This window comes from Thunnus thynnus, chromosome 2 (assembly GCF_963924715.1).
Source record: "Thunnus thynnus chromosome 2, fThuThy2.1, whole genome shotgun sequence".
NCBI lineage: Eukaryota > Metazoa > Chordata > Actinopteri > Scombriformes > Scombridae > Thunnus > Thunnus thynnus.
The window spans coordinates 15,343,448-15,358,558 of NC_089518.1; the positions used below are offsets into that span (position 1 = coordinate 15,343,448).

At 38.8% G+C, this 15,111-nt stretch overlaps 2 protein-coding genes and 1 long non-coding RNA gene across 3 annotated transcripts; all 3 read left to right on the top strand.

Moving 5' to 3' along the window:
• The first annotated feature begins 2,417 nt into the window (after positions 1 to 2,417).
• On the top strand, positions 2,418 to 8,129 carry LOC137194027 (hibernation-specific plasma protein HP-55-like). The gene is made up of 7 exons (XM_067605545.1): positions 2,418 to 2,894; positions 4,440 to 5,237; positions 6,354 to 6,981; positions 7,113 to 7,183; positions 7,314 to 7,507; positions 7,633 to 7,780; positions 7,871 to 8,129. The coding sequence occupies exons 2-7, from the start codon at positions 5,229 to 5,231 to the stop codon at positions 8,063 to 8,065; spliced, it is 1,245 nt and encodes a 414-aa protein (XP_067461646.1). The 5' UTR covers positions 2,418 to 2,894; positions 4,440 to 5,228; the 3' UTR covers positions 8,066 to 8,129.
• A 1,350-nt stretch (positions 8,130 to 9,479) lies between these two features.
• LOC137194040 (uncharacterized) lies at positions 9,480 to 11,842 on the top strand. The gene is made up of 2 exons (XR_010930917.1): positions 9,480 to 9,944; positions 11,490 to 11,842. It is a non-coding gene; the product is annotated as an uncharacterized lncRNA (long non-coding RNA).
• Positions 11,843 to 11,868: 26 nt separating this feature from the next.
• LOC137194033 (hibernation-specific plasma protein HP-55-like) lies at positions 11,869 to 15,087 on the top strand. The gene is made up of 6 exons (XM_067605555.1): positions 11,869 to 12,187; positions 13,313 to 13,940; positions 14,072 to 14,142; positions 14,273 to 14,466; positions 14,591 to 14,738; positions 14,829 to 15,087. Exons 1-6 carry the CDS (start codon positions 12,179 to 12,181, stop codon positions 15,018 to 15,020), a joined length of 1,242 nt encoding a protein of 413 aa, XP_067461656.1. The 5' UTR covers positions 11,869 to 12,178; the 3' UTR covers positions 15,021 to 15,087.
• Positions 15,088 to 15,111: the final 24 nt, after the last annotated feature.

The window sequence follows — 15,111 nt, forward strand, 5'->3', positions numbered from 1 at the left end:
AAAAACCTTTGCTCTCTTGTCTTATAATTTGAGTGTTTTTGTATTAGTTTTTGAAGAAATGTGAACAAAACAGTTGTCCCGATCTATTTAATATTTAAATTAATTTCTTAAGTACGATTACTTCACTTTTTTCACATTTTTCATGTAAGTTGACCGTCAAATGCTTAAACTTAATATATCAGCTTCTGTAATAGGACTGCTCTATTATAATAATAATAATTATTATTATCATCATCATCTGTTATTCTACAAGCTACACTTTAACAGAGTTCACATGAAACTATATAGGCATGAATATAAAAACATTTCCCAGTACAGCCTGTGGCCTTGGGCCAGTTAGCACATTAAATTGAATCTGTCTGAGCTTTATCCCATAATGTTAACAGATAACAAACAGTTGGTTACCTGGATTCAATGAGCTAAATTGTCTTTGTGTAAATGTGTGATGCTGTGCAGGGCTCCACACTGACTTTTATTTAGGACCACATGTGCCCCCAAGTTGAAATTTTCAGGAGGACTGTCAAATATTTAGAAGCACAGATAAATCACATATTTTTGTGTCTATGTTTGTGTATGCAGATCATACTTTGCTTTCATGCTTTTGTGTCAAATGAATTAGATTGATAATGGATCAAAACTAGTAGATATTGTGAAATTGTTAGTAAAACACTCCTGAATGTTGTTGGGGTTTCTCTCGCTCTCTCTCTCTCTCTCTGTCTCTCTCTCTCTCTCTCTCTCTCCATATAGTGTATTATCAGAAAATCAACTTGGGATCAACTAAGAATCATAGCCTAGAGTATATCATGGGCTTAATAAGCTAGTACAGTAATTATGTACTAGTCGTCGTCATACAGCTGTCTAGTGTTATATACTTTTTGCTTTCATGAAAGGCTGAGTATGGTTACATGCTTTTGATTTTCATGTTTCCAGTATTCTGGTAACAAGTGGAAGAAAACAATGCTATGGTCCTATGACATCCTGCAACATCAAAATGTCAGCCGGTTCGCTGCACCTGTAGACACACCAGTAGTGCGTGTCTGGAGAACTGTAGCATTGATTTTACAGTTTTTTGCAATTTCTAAGACACAAAAACTGGTATTTGTGGCACAATTATTGAAACCACTAACTCATGTAGTCTATCTATTGACCAGGTGTGCTAAACCATAAGCACATTGTCTGCTTTACACTAAGTTTGAAACTCTAAAACACACTTTTTGCAAATACCTACACACAGTTATCTACATTAGACACATCATTCAAAGCCTGTGTGTGTTGTCTGCTAAACACTGCCACTGAAATACTGCACTCAATTATCAATCACCCCCACCTAGAATACACATGTGAAAACACCTCTAACCAGTAACATCACTTAGAAATCAAAGCCTGAACACTATAAACACTATAAACTATACACAGATTTGCTCTTTTGTGTGCACAACAATGGAAGCCAATTTTGGAGAGAGAGTTAGAGGGAGAGGTGTTTGTGTAAAAGGAGGACGAGGACTAGGAAGAGAAGAGAGTTTGTAGAAAAGAGATTCAGTGTTGTCCGACCCTTTCTGTAATCTGAAATGTCTTGTTTTGTGAAATGTTATTGTGTTTTGTGAAATGTCGTTGTGTTTTGTGAAATAATATTGTGCTTTGTGAACTGTTGTTGTGTTTTGACCCTCAGGGCCACTGTAGGGTCACACAATCTGATAGGTCACCAAAATACGATACGGGTTTCTCTCTCTCTCTCTCTCTCTCTCTGTCTCTCTCTCTCTCTCTCTCTCTCTCTCTCTCTCTCTGTCTCTCTCTCTCTCTCTGTCTCTCTCTGTCTCTCTCTCTCTCTCTCTCTCTCTCTCTCTCTCTCTCTCCATATAGTGTATTATCAGAAAATCAACTTGGGATCAACTAAGAATTATAGCCTAGAGTATATCATGGGCTTAATAAGCTAGTACAGTAATTATGTACTAGTCGTCGTCATACAGCTGTCTAGTGTTATATACTTTTTGCTTTCATGAAAGGCTGAGTATGGTTACATGCTTTTGATTTTCATGTTTCCAGTATTCTGGTAACAAGTGGAAGAAAACAATGCATTTTTTACATGCTCCAACTTTTCCTCAACTTACTTTGTTAAATTACATTCACATATAAATACTGTAGGTAAGAGAGCCATAGATATTTATATAAAGTGAAATATTTAGCCAAGGACAGAACTCCCCATGCACAGCCAGTATTTTCAGTCAGGTGCTGGTCGGTTGCAGGAACATATAAGGTGAAAATCAAAATAAACCACCACACTCTGTAATGACTTTACTGTGACTTTATCAAGAGCGAACAACACGTTTCGCCTGTAGCTTCTTCAGATTCACTCAGTACAACTGCTGAGTACTCACAGGTGTAATAAATACATCTGAGTCACATGACTAATCATCACAGTCTGAGCCAGTCTGAGATGAAAATCACCTGTGTGATTCATTCTGCTTTGTTTGACTCCGTGAACACAGATCACTCGCTTGGAAATAATCCTCTTACAGCTTCCCACAAAGAGCAAGGCCACATGTAAAACTAACACATTTAGGGGAAGAAGAAGTGGCTACAAACTGCAGAAAACTATTTTGTTTTTGGACTTTTTGTACACTATGTTTTTAATAGACTAGAAGTTGCCTCTTAAGGCAGGCAGGAAATCTGCTGTGTGGCCCCAGAGGACCACTTGAACCCTGTATAGAAAAAGCAATGCCATATACATCCAAACTTCCTGCGTCCTGGAATGATACACCACCTTCTCGAAAAGTGGAAATTGACCTGAATTCACCTGGTTTAGCAGTGTTTGAGTTGGAAAGACTCTTGTTTACTGGCAAAGCCATCATCAGCCATGCAGATGAAGTGTGGCCAAGGATTTACATTGGTGACCAGTAAATGGCTCAACTTGTATTTTTTTCTGGTAAAAACCTGCAGACTGGAATGTTTGTTAACCTTTTGCTGTGTGTATTACTTGCCTAATATTGTCCCTGTGTTGTGATGGAGGGGTTAGACTAAGCCGTACTTACAAATATTACCCAAGTCAAGAGTTGGATTCACACCACCTACTGGTCATAAATCAGATTTATATGCAGAACGTAACTCAAGATCCCTCAAGTTGCATTCCACATTGGGAACTTGTAAACTACAGCTATGCTATGTGATAGTTTCCACTGGTGGCCTGGCATTGAAAGCATGTCTCACATCTCTGATAAGTCCTAACTCAAATGTCTTAAGTGCTCTTCTAAATCTCAATCCATCGCTTTAAAATATGCTGCATGCAAATGCTTCATCAGGAAGCGTGCAAACTTACATTCCACCGACTATCACTGTCAGTGAATGCAAAGCTATCTATGAGGCCAGATATCTATGAGGGCATGAACATCACCTATATGGGCATAGAGGCTCATGACTCCTGTGGCTTTAACATGAGCGTCAACTTCTAGGCAGCGGCAGACTTAATTCACAGGGCTCTCAGCAGAGGAGGTGAGAAGGGAGAAGAAAATTTAACTGTAGTTTAAAGGCAATTTGATGGCTTTACACAATTTTGCTTCTTAAAGATATAATCTGTAAGAATTAGCCACCTAATCCAAACAAATAGGACACATACACCCCACTCCACCACCATTATTACTCACTGGTTAAAGTGAATCTGTGCTATAGCGTCATCAAGATATCAAATGCTATGGAGACATTACAGCCAGCAAATCAGAAAACCGTTGCACCATGGAGATAAGTTATAACATAACTCTAAGTAACAACCAGATAGTAACACATATGTCCCTAGGTAGGTGTAAATCCAAAAATGTCCAAGAACTCACTAATGGTAAAACAGCACTTTTTCTGCCACACAGAATCATTTTTTAATTAATTGCTGCCATTTTACAACACAGTAATCCAGTAGAGACCTTATTTCTTGATATGATATTTCAGTATCAATCCAGCATACCTCAATGTGCTACGATGCCAAATGGCTCATGCCAGCTTTCACATAGGTGTTGTAAACTCAGTGCAGTTGGTTGGATCAACTGACATGAACATCTGATGTTTCCCCGTCTGCAGCAGCAGCAGCTGGCTGCTCCGACAACCTCACTTTCCAAAAATGTGTTATTTGGATAAACTGACCACGTATTTGGATTCTATTCGGTTACTTTTTCGCCTAAATTAATACTAAAACTTACTGAAAGTAGCTTGCTAACTTCAGTAGATATCACTGCAACACAATACATATAGGTCTTTGACATAACATCAAAACTGTTATTTCTACACATTGTGTTGATAATTTTAGTTAATTCAGGAATGTTTTAAACTAAAATTCTGGCCAATTTTTTACACATTACACCTTTCAGAAATTAAAGGCAAAAGCCTTGTAAGCTCTCAGTACCATTTTGCAGTACCAGTGTTTCATATCTCTGATGCAGTCTCTCCCTGACTTTCAGGCAAAGTGCTGGTGCATTGCCATGTAGGAGTGAGCCACTCCGCCACCCTGGTGCTGGCTTACATGATGCTGAAGCAGAACCTGACTCTTGTGGAGGCTATTTGTGCTGTGAAAGAAAACGGGGTGTTGTCCCTAACAGAGGTTTCCTCCGACAGCTCATCCACCTGGACAGACAACTCTTTGGCAAACATCACTGAAGCCTGAAATACTGCTCAGGTCTCATCGGTCCAGAACAAAAGGAAACTATAGCTCAATAATTCTTAGCAGTGTTGAAAATGTGAGATAAACTGATCCTGACTAATCTGATTATATGGGTATATGTAGAATTTCTATTAACAGCATCTTATCCTTGGATCATATTTTAATGGCCATAAACTAAAAGTGATTTCTCTGAAGTGCAATTTGTACACGATAAAGATTTGTTGTCCAACTTTTACATTAAAAACATATATCTGGTACAGCTTTTAGTGAAAGACACTCTGAATTTGAATCAGCTCTACTTACATATAAAATCATTCAAAGGGTTTCTATAGTGCATCATATGATGGGCTAGAGACAGTGATCATCACTCACAGCTTTTTGTAAATGCTGCTGAAACAAACTATGGCTGCTTTGGCTTTTGCATCTCTCCTTTGCATCTCAGCATGACACCACAGTTTGACTGTAATCCTTACAGCTGAACAAATAAGTGGGTGGGATAAAAAATAAACACAGCCAAAGTTCAGTTGCTCTGATCAGCCTTAGAATCAGTACGTCTCCCTCTGTCCAGCCTGTGCTTTGGTGTCTGTGGATGAAGAAGGTAAGTAGTCCAAAAAATTTAGATATCTCACATGAATTATTTCAGCAGTGTATTTTCATTTATATGTGCAACTGCTCTGCCAACAATCAGATTGTGTTTGATATCTTTAGTTGAAGATGTAACTATGCACACTGGAAAATATGGGTGTCAGGACTTCTAATATAAATTCTTTAAAGATCCCCTGCGGGCATGTTTTAAGACATAAAAATATTCTGATTGAGGTAAACATTTGTGTATTGTTTTTTTTCCCATAAAGTTGCATATTTGACCATGATTGGCTTCCGAACTAGTTCTGATGTCACAAAATCATACTTGTACGTAGACGTCTTAACCTGATATTTATGGTGAGCACAGAAATTTTCCCCCTTCAGCAGATGAATAGATGAGAAATAGTCTTCTAGTGTTGAACTCTGCACATACATCATTCTGCACAGTGTAGCTCAAACATCCATGTGAAGTAGCAATACGCAAAACACATATTTGGTTGGAGGGGGACTTTAAAATGACTAATTTCAGTCATCTTGTCCTCCTCTTGGAGGAACAATGATTGTATTGTTCTAATTTCAGGAATTCAATTTTAACACCCCTGAAAAATGGAAAAAAGTATTTCTCTATAACATTAAATATTAACAATTTAATATGCAACAATCAAAAGAAAAAATGTTTTAGGTATTATTTAGTAAAAGTTTAACAGTCAAAATGAAGGCTGTGATTCAAATTTTGCTAAATCCTGATTGGTGCACAAACGTAAAATAAAAATAACCAAAACTGTTGTAACTTGGGCAGAAAATAGTGTTTATGTAAGACTCCATTACTCACAGTAAAAAGCTGATTGTGAAATATGTTTTCAGGGCTTTTAAAACAACATATTTAATGTGCCTTTTATTTTATTGTATAATATTGTTGTTTGCATTTTATTGTATAATTATTAATCATCTGTCAATGTTTATAATTTTCTATGCTGCTTTGGCAATATAGGTTTCTGATCTCTCATGCCAATAAAGCTTATTTGAATTTGAATTTAATGTGAATTCTAGGAAAATTACTTGTGTATTTTCTGCAGCAAACATTATGTAAATCGATGATCAATGCTGCACTTTTGAACCTTTTTCTTAGTTCACCATGATGCGTGCAACCCTGTGTATCTGGATCTTATCAGCAGTGGTCTGCGTGGGCAGAGGCCATCACCATGAAGGTCACGACCAAGACACCACACTCGACAGCAGTGCTGACAGCGTCTCACTGGTGACTTCAGCAAACAAAGAGTTTGCCTACCGTATGTACAAAAAGTTAGCAGCTCACGCTGAATCTCAAGGCAAGAATATCTTCTTCTCACCAGCTAGTTTGTCCATCGCCTTGGCTGCCTTGTCTGTTGGAGCACGGGGGGAGACCCACCGGCAGCTCTTCAGTGGTCTGGGTTTCAACAGCTCTCTACTGACGCAGACAGTTGTGGATCAGTCCTTCCGTACGCTCCTACAAAGGGCAAACAAGACATCTCAAGATATCAGCGAAGGGACCGCTGTGTTCGTGGATAACCACTTCAAGCCACAGCCTGAGTTCCTGGACGTCTTGAAGCAGTCCTACTTTGCAGATGGGTTTGAAGTTGACTTCACCAAAAGCACAGACAGTGCCGACACTATCAATAAGTATGTGGAGGAGAAGACCAACGGGAAGATTGATAAGCTGGTGGAAAGCCTGGACCCAAGCACAGTCATGTATCTCGTCAGCTACATATACTACAAAGGTACGTGAGATGAGATCTATTTTGTACACTCTCACTCTTTTTAAGGTCACTTCTGCATTTCAGATACTCTTGTTTCAGATTTTACACACCAGCCATCACTTGTCTTATCTCTGCTCATCACTGTTTAACAGGAAAGTGGGCGACTCCATTTGATCCCAAGCTCACCAAGAAGGGCATGTTCACTGTTGATGAGAGCACCAAGGTTCAAATTGCACCATTTATTGAGAATATATTTAAATTACAATAATTAGACTAGAAATCAGCCACATTTGATAGGGTGCACAACTCTATTTTATTGTGCATCATTCATGTTCATGTTCAAATTCCTCCAGGTTCCTATCCAGATGATGAATATGGAGCGGCAATTTGATACTTATTATGACCAGGCAATTAACACGTCGGTCCTCCACCTTCCCTTCAGCAACTCCTACTCCATGCTGCTGTTGTTGCCTGATGATATGGCGACACTGGAGAATGACATTTGTCCAAGCCACGTCACCAAATGGCTTAAGGGGAAGGTGTCCAGGTTGGAGGAATCTAAAATCATGCTTTAATTTTTGGTTTGTAATATGGAAGGTTTGACTCAAAGCACCAGCTTTGTTCTCTACTGTCAGATCAATCACTGTATATTTGTCTATTTCCTATTTTTAGGACTTATGATGTATATATTCCAAAGTTCTCCATCAAGACTTCTTACTCCCTGAAGGATATTTTGATTGAAATGGGAATGACAGACATGTTTAGTAAACGAGCAGATCTGAGCGGCATTTCAGAGGAGCGGGAACTGCATGTCTCAGAGGTGCAAATTGAGTGTTTGTTATTTAAGACATATTTACTTCCGTCTATTCTATCTACCCTTCATCTCACTGTGCCTCCATTTTACCCCCAGGTTGTGCATAAAGCTGCTCTAGATGTCGATGAGGCTGGAGCCACTGTCGCAGCTGCTACAGGCATAGAATTCAAATTTTTGTCCTGGACCATCTACCCTGTCTTGAAGTTCAATCGACCATTTATGGTCCTGATCACTGAGCACACCACAGAAAACATCCTCTTTATGGGCAAGATTATCAACCCAAACATCTGATGGAGTAAACACTTTGTGTTCACTCAGGCACCAATGTTGCATCACAGATTAAATACTCATAAAAACCTTTGCTCTCTTGTCTTATAATTTGAGTATTTTTGTATTAGATTTTGAAGAAATGTGAACAAAACAGTTGTCCCAGTCTATTTAATATTTAAATTAATTTCTTAAGTACGATTACTTCACTTTTTTCACATTTTTCATGTAAGTTGACCGTCAAATGCTTAAACTTAATATATCAGCTTCTGTAATAGGACTGCTCTATTATAATAATAATAATTATTATTATCATCATCATCTGTTATTCTACAAGCTACACTTTAACAGAGTTCACATGAAACTATATAGGCATGAATATAAAAACATTTCCCAGTACAGCCTGTTGCCGTGGGCCAGTTAGCACATTAAATTGAATCTGTCTGAGCTTTATCCCATAATGTTAACAGATAATAAACAGTTGGTTACCTGGATTCAATGAGCTAAATTGTCTTTGTGTAAATGTGTGATGCTGTGCAGGGCTCCACACTGACTTTTATTTAGGAGCAAATGTGCCCCCAAGTTGAAATTTTCAGGAGGACTGTCAAATATTTAGAAGCACAGATAAATCACATATTTTTGTGTCTATGTTTGTGTATGCAGATCATACTTTGCTTTCATGCTTTTGTGTCAAATGAATTAGATTGATAATGGATCAAAACTAGTAGATATTGTGAAATTGTTAGTAAAACACTCCTGAATGTTGTTGGGGTTTCTCTCTCTCTCTCTCTCTCTCTCTCTCTCTCTCTCTCTCTCTCTCTCTCTCTCTCTCTCTCTGTCTCTCTCTCTCTCTCTCTCTCTCCATATAGTGTATTATCAGAAAATCAACTTGGGATCAACTAAGAATTATAGCCTAGAGTATATCATGGGCTTAATAAGCTAGTACAGTAATTATGTACTAGTCGTCGTCATACAGCTGTCTAGTGTTATATACTTTTTGCTTTCATGAAAGGCTGAGTATGGTTACATGCTTTTGATTTTCATGTTTCCAGTATTCTGGTAACAAGTGGAAGAAAACAATGCATTTTTTACATGCTCCAACTTTTCCTCAACTTACTTTGTTAAGTTACATTCACATATAAATACTGTAGGTAAGAGAGCCATAGATATTTATATAAAGTGAAATATTTAGCCAAGGACAGAACTCCCCATGCACAGCCAGTATTTTCAGTCAGGTGCTGGTCGGTTGCAGGAACATATAAGGTGAAAATCAAAATAAACCACCACACTCTGTAATGACTTTACTGTGACTTTATCGAGAGCGAACAACACGTTTCGCCTGTAGCTTCTTCAGATTCACTCAGTACAACTGCTGAGTACTCACAGGTGTGATAAATACATCTGAGTCACATGACTAATCATCACAGTCTGAGCCAGTCTGAGATGAAAATCACCTGTGTGATTCATTCTGCTTTGTTTGACTCCATGAACACAGATCACTCGCTTGGAAATAATCCTCTTACAGCTTCCCACAAAGAGCAAGGCCACATGTAAGACTAACACATTTAGGGGAAGAAGAAGTGGCTACAAACTGCAGAAAACTATTTTGTTTTTGGACTTTTTGTACACTATGTTTTTAATAGACTAGAAGTTGCCTCTTAAGGCAGACAGGAAATCTGCTGTGTGGCCCCAGAGGACCGCTTGAACCCTGTATAGAAAAAGCAATGCCATATACATCCAAACTTCCTGCGTCCTGGAATGATACACCACCTTCTTGAAAAGTGGAAATTGACCTGAGTTCACCTGGTTTAGCAGTGTTTGAGTTGGAAAGACTCTTGTTTACTGGCAAAGCCATCATCAGCCATGCAGATGAAGTGTGGCCAAGGATTTACATTGGTGACCAGTAAATGGCTCAACTTGTATTTTTTTCTGGTAAAAACCTGCAGACTGGAATGTTTGTTAACCTTTTGCTGTGTGTATTACTTGCCTAATATTGTCCCTGTGTTGTGATGGAGGGGTTAGACTAAGCCGTACTTACAAATAGTACCCAAGTCAAGAGTTGGATTCACACCACCTACTGGTCATAAATCAGATTTATATACAGAACGTAACTCAAGATCCCTCAAGTTGCATTCCACATTGGGAACTTGTAAACTACAGCTATGCTATGTGATAGTTTCCACTGGTGGCCTGGCATTGAAAGCATGTCTCACATCTCTGATAAGTCCTAACTCAAATGTCTTAAGTGCTCTTCTAAATCTCAATCCATCGCTTTAAAATATGCTGCATGCAAATGCTTCATCAGGAAGCGTGCAAACTTACATTCCACCGACTATCACTGTCAGTGAATGCAAAGCTATCTATGAGGCCAGATATCTATGAGGGCATGAACATCACCTATATGGGCATAGAGGCTCATGACTCCTGTGGCTTTAACATGAGCGTCAACTTCTAGGCAGCGGCAGACTTAATTCACAGGGCTCTCAGCAGAGGAGGTGAGAAGGGAGAAGAAAATTTAACTGTAGTTTAAAGGCAATTTGATGGCTTTACACAATTTTGCTTCTTAAAGATATAATCTGTAAGAATTAGCCACCTAATCCAAACAAATAGGACACATACACCCCACTCCACCACCATTATTACTCACTGGTTAAAGTGAATCTGTGCTATAGCGTCATCAAGATATCAAATGCTATGGAGACATTACAGCCAGCAAATCAGAAAACCGTTGCACCATGGAGATAAGTTATAACATAACTCTAAGTAACAACCAGATAGTAACACATATGTCCCTAGGTAGGTGTAAATCCAAAAATGTCCAAGAACTCACTAATGGTAAAACAGCACTTTTTCTGCCACACAGAATCATTTTTTAATTAATTGCTGCCATTTTACAACACAGTAATCCAGTAGAGACCTTATTTCTTGATATGATATTTCAGTATCAATCCAGCATACCTCAATGTGCTACGATGCCAAATGGCTCATGCCAGCTTTCACATAGGTGTTGTAAACTCAGTGCAGTTGGTTGGATCAACTGACATGAACATCTGATGTTTCCCCGTCTGCAGCAGCAGCAGCTGGCTGCTCCGACAACCTCACTTTCCAAAAAGGTGTTATTTGGATAAACTGACCACGTATTTGGATTCTATTCGGTTACTTTTTCGCCTAAATTAATACTAAAACTTACTGAAAGAAGCTTGCTAACTTCAGTAGATATCACTGCAACACAATACATATAGGTCTTTGACATAACATCAAAACTTTTATTTCTTCACATTGTGTTGATAATTTTAGTTAATTCAGGAATGTTTTAAACTAAAATTCTGGCCAATTTTTTACACATTACACCTTTCAGAAATTAAAGGCAAAAGCCTTGTAAGCTCTCAGTACCATTTTGCAGTACCAGTGTTTCATATCTCTGATGCAGTCTCTCCCTGACTTTAAGGCAAAGTGCTGGTGCATTGCCATGTAGAGGTGAGCCACTCCGCCACCCTGGTGCTGGCTTACATGATGCTGAAGCAGAACCTGACTCTTGTGGAGGCTATTTGTGCTGTGAAAGAAAACGGGGTGTTGTCCCTAACAGAGGTTTCCTCCGACAGCTCATCCACCTGGACAGACAACTCTTTGGCAAACATCACTGAAGCCTGAAATACTGCTCAGGTCTCATCGGTCCAGAACAAAAGGAAACTATAGCTCAATAATTCTTAGCAGTGTTGAAAATGTGAGATAAACTGATCCTGACTAATCTGATTATATGGGTATATGTAGAATTTCTATTAACAGCATCTTATCCTTGGATCATATTTTAATGGCCATAAACACTCTGAATTTGAATCAGCTCTACTTACATATAAAATCATTCAAAGGGTTTCTATAGTGCATCATATGATGGGCTAGAGACAGTGATCATCACTCACAGCTTTTTGTAAATGCTGCTGAAGCAAACTATGGCTGCTTTGGCTTTTGCATCTCTCCTTTGCATCTCAGCATGACACCACAGTTTGACTGTAATCCTTACAGCTGAACAAATAAGTGGGTGGGATAAAGAATAAACACAGCCAAAGTTCAGTTGCTCTGATCAGCCTTATAATCAGTACATCTCCCTCTGTCCAGCCTGTGCTTTGGTGTCTGTGGATGAAGAAGGTAAGTAGTCCAAAAAATTTAGATATCTCACATGAATTATTTCAGCAGTGTATTTTCATTTATATGTGCAACTGCTCTGCCAACAATCAGATTGTGTTTGATATCTTTAGTTGAAGATGTAACTATGCACACTGGAAAATATGGGTGTCAGGACTTCTAATATAAATTCTTTAAAGATCCCCTGCGGGCATGTTTTAAGACATAAAAATATTCTGATTGAGATAAACATTTGTGTATTGTTTTTTATTTTCCATAAAGTTGCATATTTGATAATGATTGGCTTCCGAACTAGTTCTGATGTCACAAAATCATACTTGTACGTAGACGTCTTAACCTGATATTTATGGTGATCACAGAAATTTTCCCCCTTCAGCAGATGAATAGATGAGAAATAGTCTTCTAGTGTTGAACTCTGCACATACATCATTCTGCACAGTGTAGCTCAAACATCCATGTGAAGTAGCAATACGCAAAACACATATTTGGTTGGAGGGGGACTTTAAAATGACTAATTTCAGTCATCTTGTCCTCCTCTTGGAGGAACAATGATTGTATTGTTCTAATTTCAGGAATTCAATTTTAACACCCCTGAAAAATGGCAATATATCCCAAGTATTTCTCTATAACATTAAATATTAACAATTTAATATGCAACAATCAAAAGAAAAAATGTTTTGGGTATTATTTAGTAAAAGTTTAACAGTCAAAATGAAGGCTGTGATTCAAATTTTGCTAAATCCTGATTGGTGCACAAACGTAAAATAAAAATAACCTAAACTGTTGTAACTTGGGCAGAAAATAGTGTTTATGTAAGACTCCATTACTCACAGTAAAAAGCTGATTGTGAAATATGTTTTCAGGGCTTTTAAAACAACATATTTAATGTGCCTTTTATTTTGTTGTATAATATTATTATTTGCATTTTATTGTATAATTATTAATCATCTGTCAATGTTTATAATTTTCTATGCTGCTTTGGCAATATAGGTTTCTGATCTCTCATGCCAATAAAGCTTATTTGAATTTGAATTTAATGTGAATTCTAGGAAAATTACTTGTGTATTTTCTGCAGCAAACATTATGTAAATCGATGATCAACGCTGCACTTTTGAACCTTTTTCTTAGTTCACCATGATGCGTGCAACCCCGTGTATCTGGATCTTATCAGCAGTGGTCTGCATGGGCAGAGGCCATCACCATGAAGGTCACGACCAAGACACTGCACTCGGCAGCAGTGCTGACAGCGTCTCACTGGTGACTTCAGCAAACAGAGAGTTTGCCTACCGTATGTACAAAAAGTTAGCAGCTCACACTGACTCTCAAGGCAAGAATATCTTCTTCTCACCAGCTAGTTTGTCCATCGCCTTGGCTGCCTTGTCTGTTGGAGCACGGGGGGAGACCCACCGGCAGCTCTTCAGTGGTCTGGGTTTCAACAGCTCTCTACTGACGCAGACAGTTGTGGATCAGTCCTTCCGTACGCTCCTACAAAGGGCAAACAAGACATCTCAAGATATCAGCGAAGGGACCGCTGTGTTTGTGGATAACCACTTCAAGCCACAGCCTGAGTTCCTGGACGTCTTGAAGCAGTCCTACTTTGCAGATGGGTTTGAAGTTGACTTCACCAAAAGCACAGACAGTGCCGACACTATCAATAAGTATGTGGAGGAGAAGACCAACGGGAAGATTGATAAGCTGGTGGAAAGCCTGGACCCAAGCACAGTCATGTATCTCGTCAGCTACATATTCTACAAAGGTACGTGAGATGAGATCTATTTTGTACACTCTCACTCTTTTTAAGGTCACTTCTGCATTTCAGATACTCTTGTTTCAGATTTTACACACCAGCCATCACTTGTTTTATCTCTGCTCATCACTGTTTAACAGGAAAGTGGGCGACTCCATTTGATCCCAAGCTCACCAAGAAGGGCATGTTCACTGTTGATGAGAGCACCAAGGTTCAAATTGCACCATTTATTGAGAATATATTTAAATTACAATAATTAGACTAGAAATTAGCCACATTTGATAGGGTGCACAACTCTATTTTATTGTGCATCATTCATTTTCATGTTCAAATTCCTCCAGGTTCCTGTCCAGATGATGAATATGGAGCGGCAATTTGATACTTATTATGACCAGGCAATTAACACGTCGGTCCTCCACCTTCCCTTCAGCAACTCCTACTCCATGCTGCTGTTGTTGCCTGATGATATGGCGACACTGGAGAATGACATTTGTCCAAGCCACGTCACCAAATGGCTTAAGGGGATGAAGTCCAGGTTGGAGGAATCTAAAATCATGCTTTAATTTTTGGTTTGTAATATGGAAGGTTTGAGTCAAAGCACCAGCTTTGTTCTCTACTGTCAGATCAATCACTGTATATTTGTCATTTCCTATTTTTAGGACTTATGATGTACATATTCCAAAGTTCTCCATCAAGACTTCTTACTCCCTGAAGGATATGTTGATTGAAATGGGAATGACAGACATGTTTGGTGATCGAGCAGATCTGAGCGGCATTTCAGAGGAGACAGAACTGCTTGTCTCAGAGGTGCAAATTGAGTGTTTGTTATTTAACACATATTTACTTCCGTCTATTCTATCTACCCTTCATCTCACTCCGCCTCCATTTTACCCCCAGGTTGTGCAAAAAGCTGCTCTAGATGTCGATGAGGCTGGAGCCACTGTCGCAGCTGCTACAGGCACGGTCACCCTTGAAGCCTTTATCATCTACCCTGTCTTGAAGTTCAATCGACCATTTATGGTCCTGATCACTGAGCACACCACAGAAAACATCCTCTTTATGGGCAAGATTATCAACCCAAACATCTGATGGAGTTAACACTTTGTGTTCACTCAGGCACCAATGTTGCATCACATATTAAATACTCATAAAAACCTTTGCTCTCTTGTCTTATAATTTG

Coding starts and splice junctions, on each gene's coding strand:
- LOC137194033 (XM_067605555.1), top strand. Junction 14,143..14,272: donor CTGTTGATGAGAGCACCAAG/GTTCAAATTGCA, acceptor AAATTCCTCCAG/GTTCCTGTCCAGATGATGAA. Junction 14,467..14,590: donor CTTAAGGGGATGAAGTCCAG/GTTGGAGGAATC, acceptor TCCTATTTTTAG/GACTTATGATGTACATATTC.
- LOC137194027 (XM_067605545.1), top strand. Junction 7,184..7,313: donor CTGTTGATGAGAGCACCAAG/GTTCAAATTGCA, acceptor AAATTCCTCCAG/GTTCCTATCCAGATGATGAA. Junction 7,781..7,870: donor GGGAACTGCATGTCTCAGAG/GTGCAAATTGAG, acceptor TTTTACCCCCAG/GTTGTGCATAAAGCTGCTCT.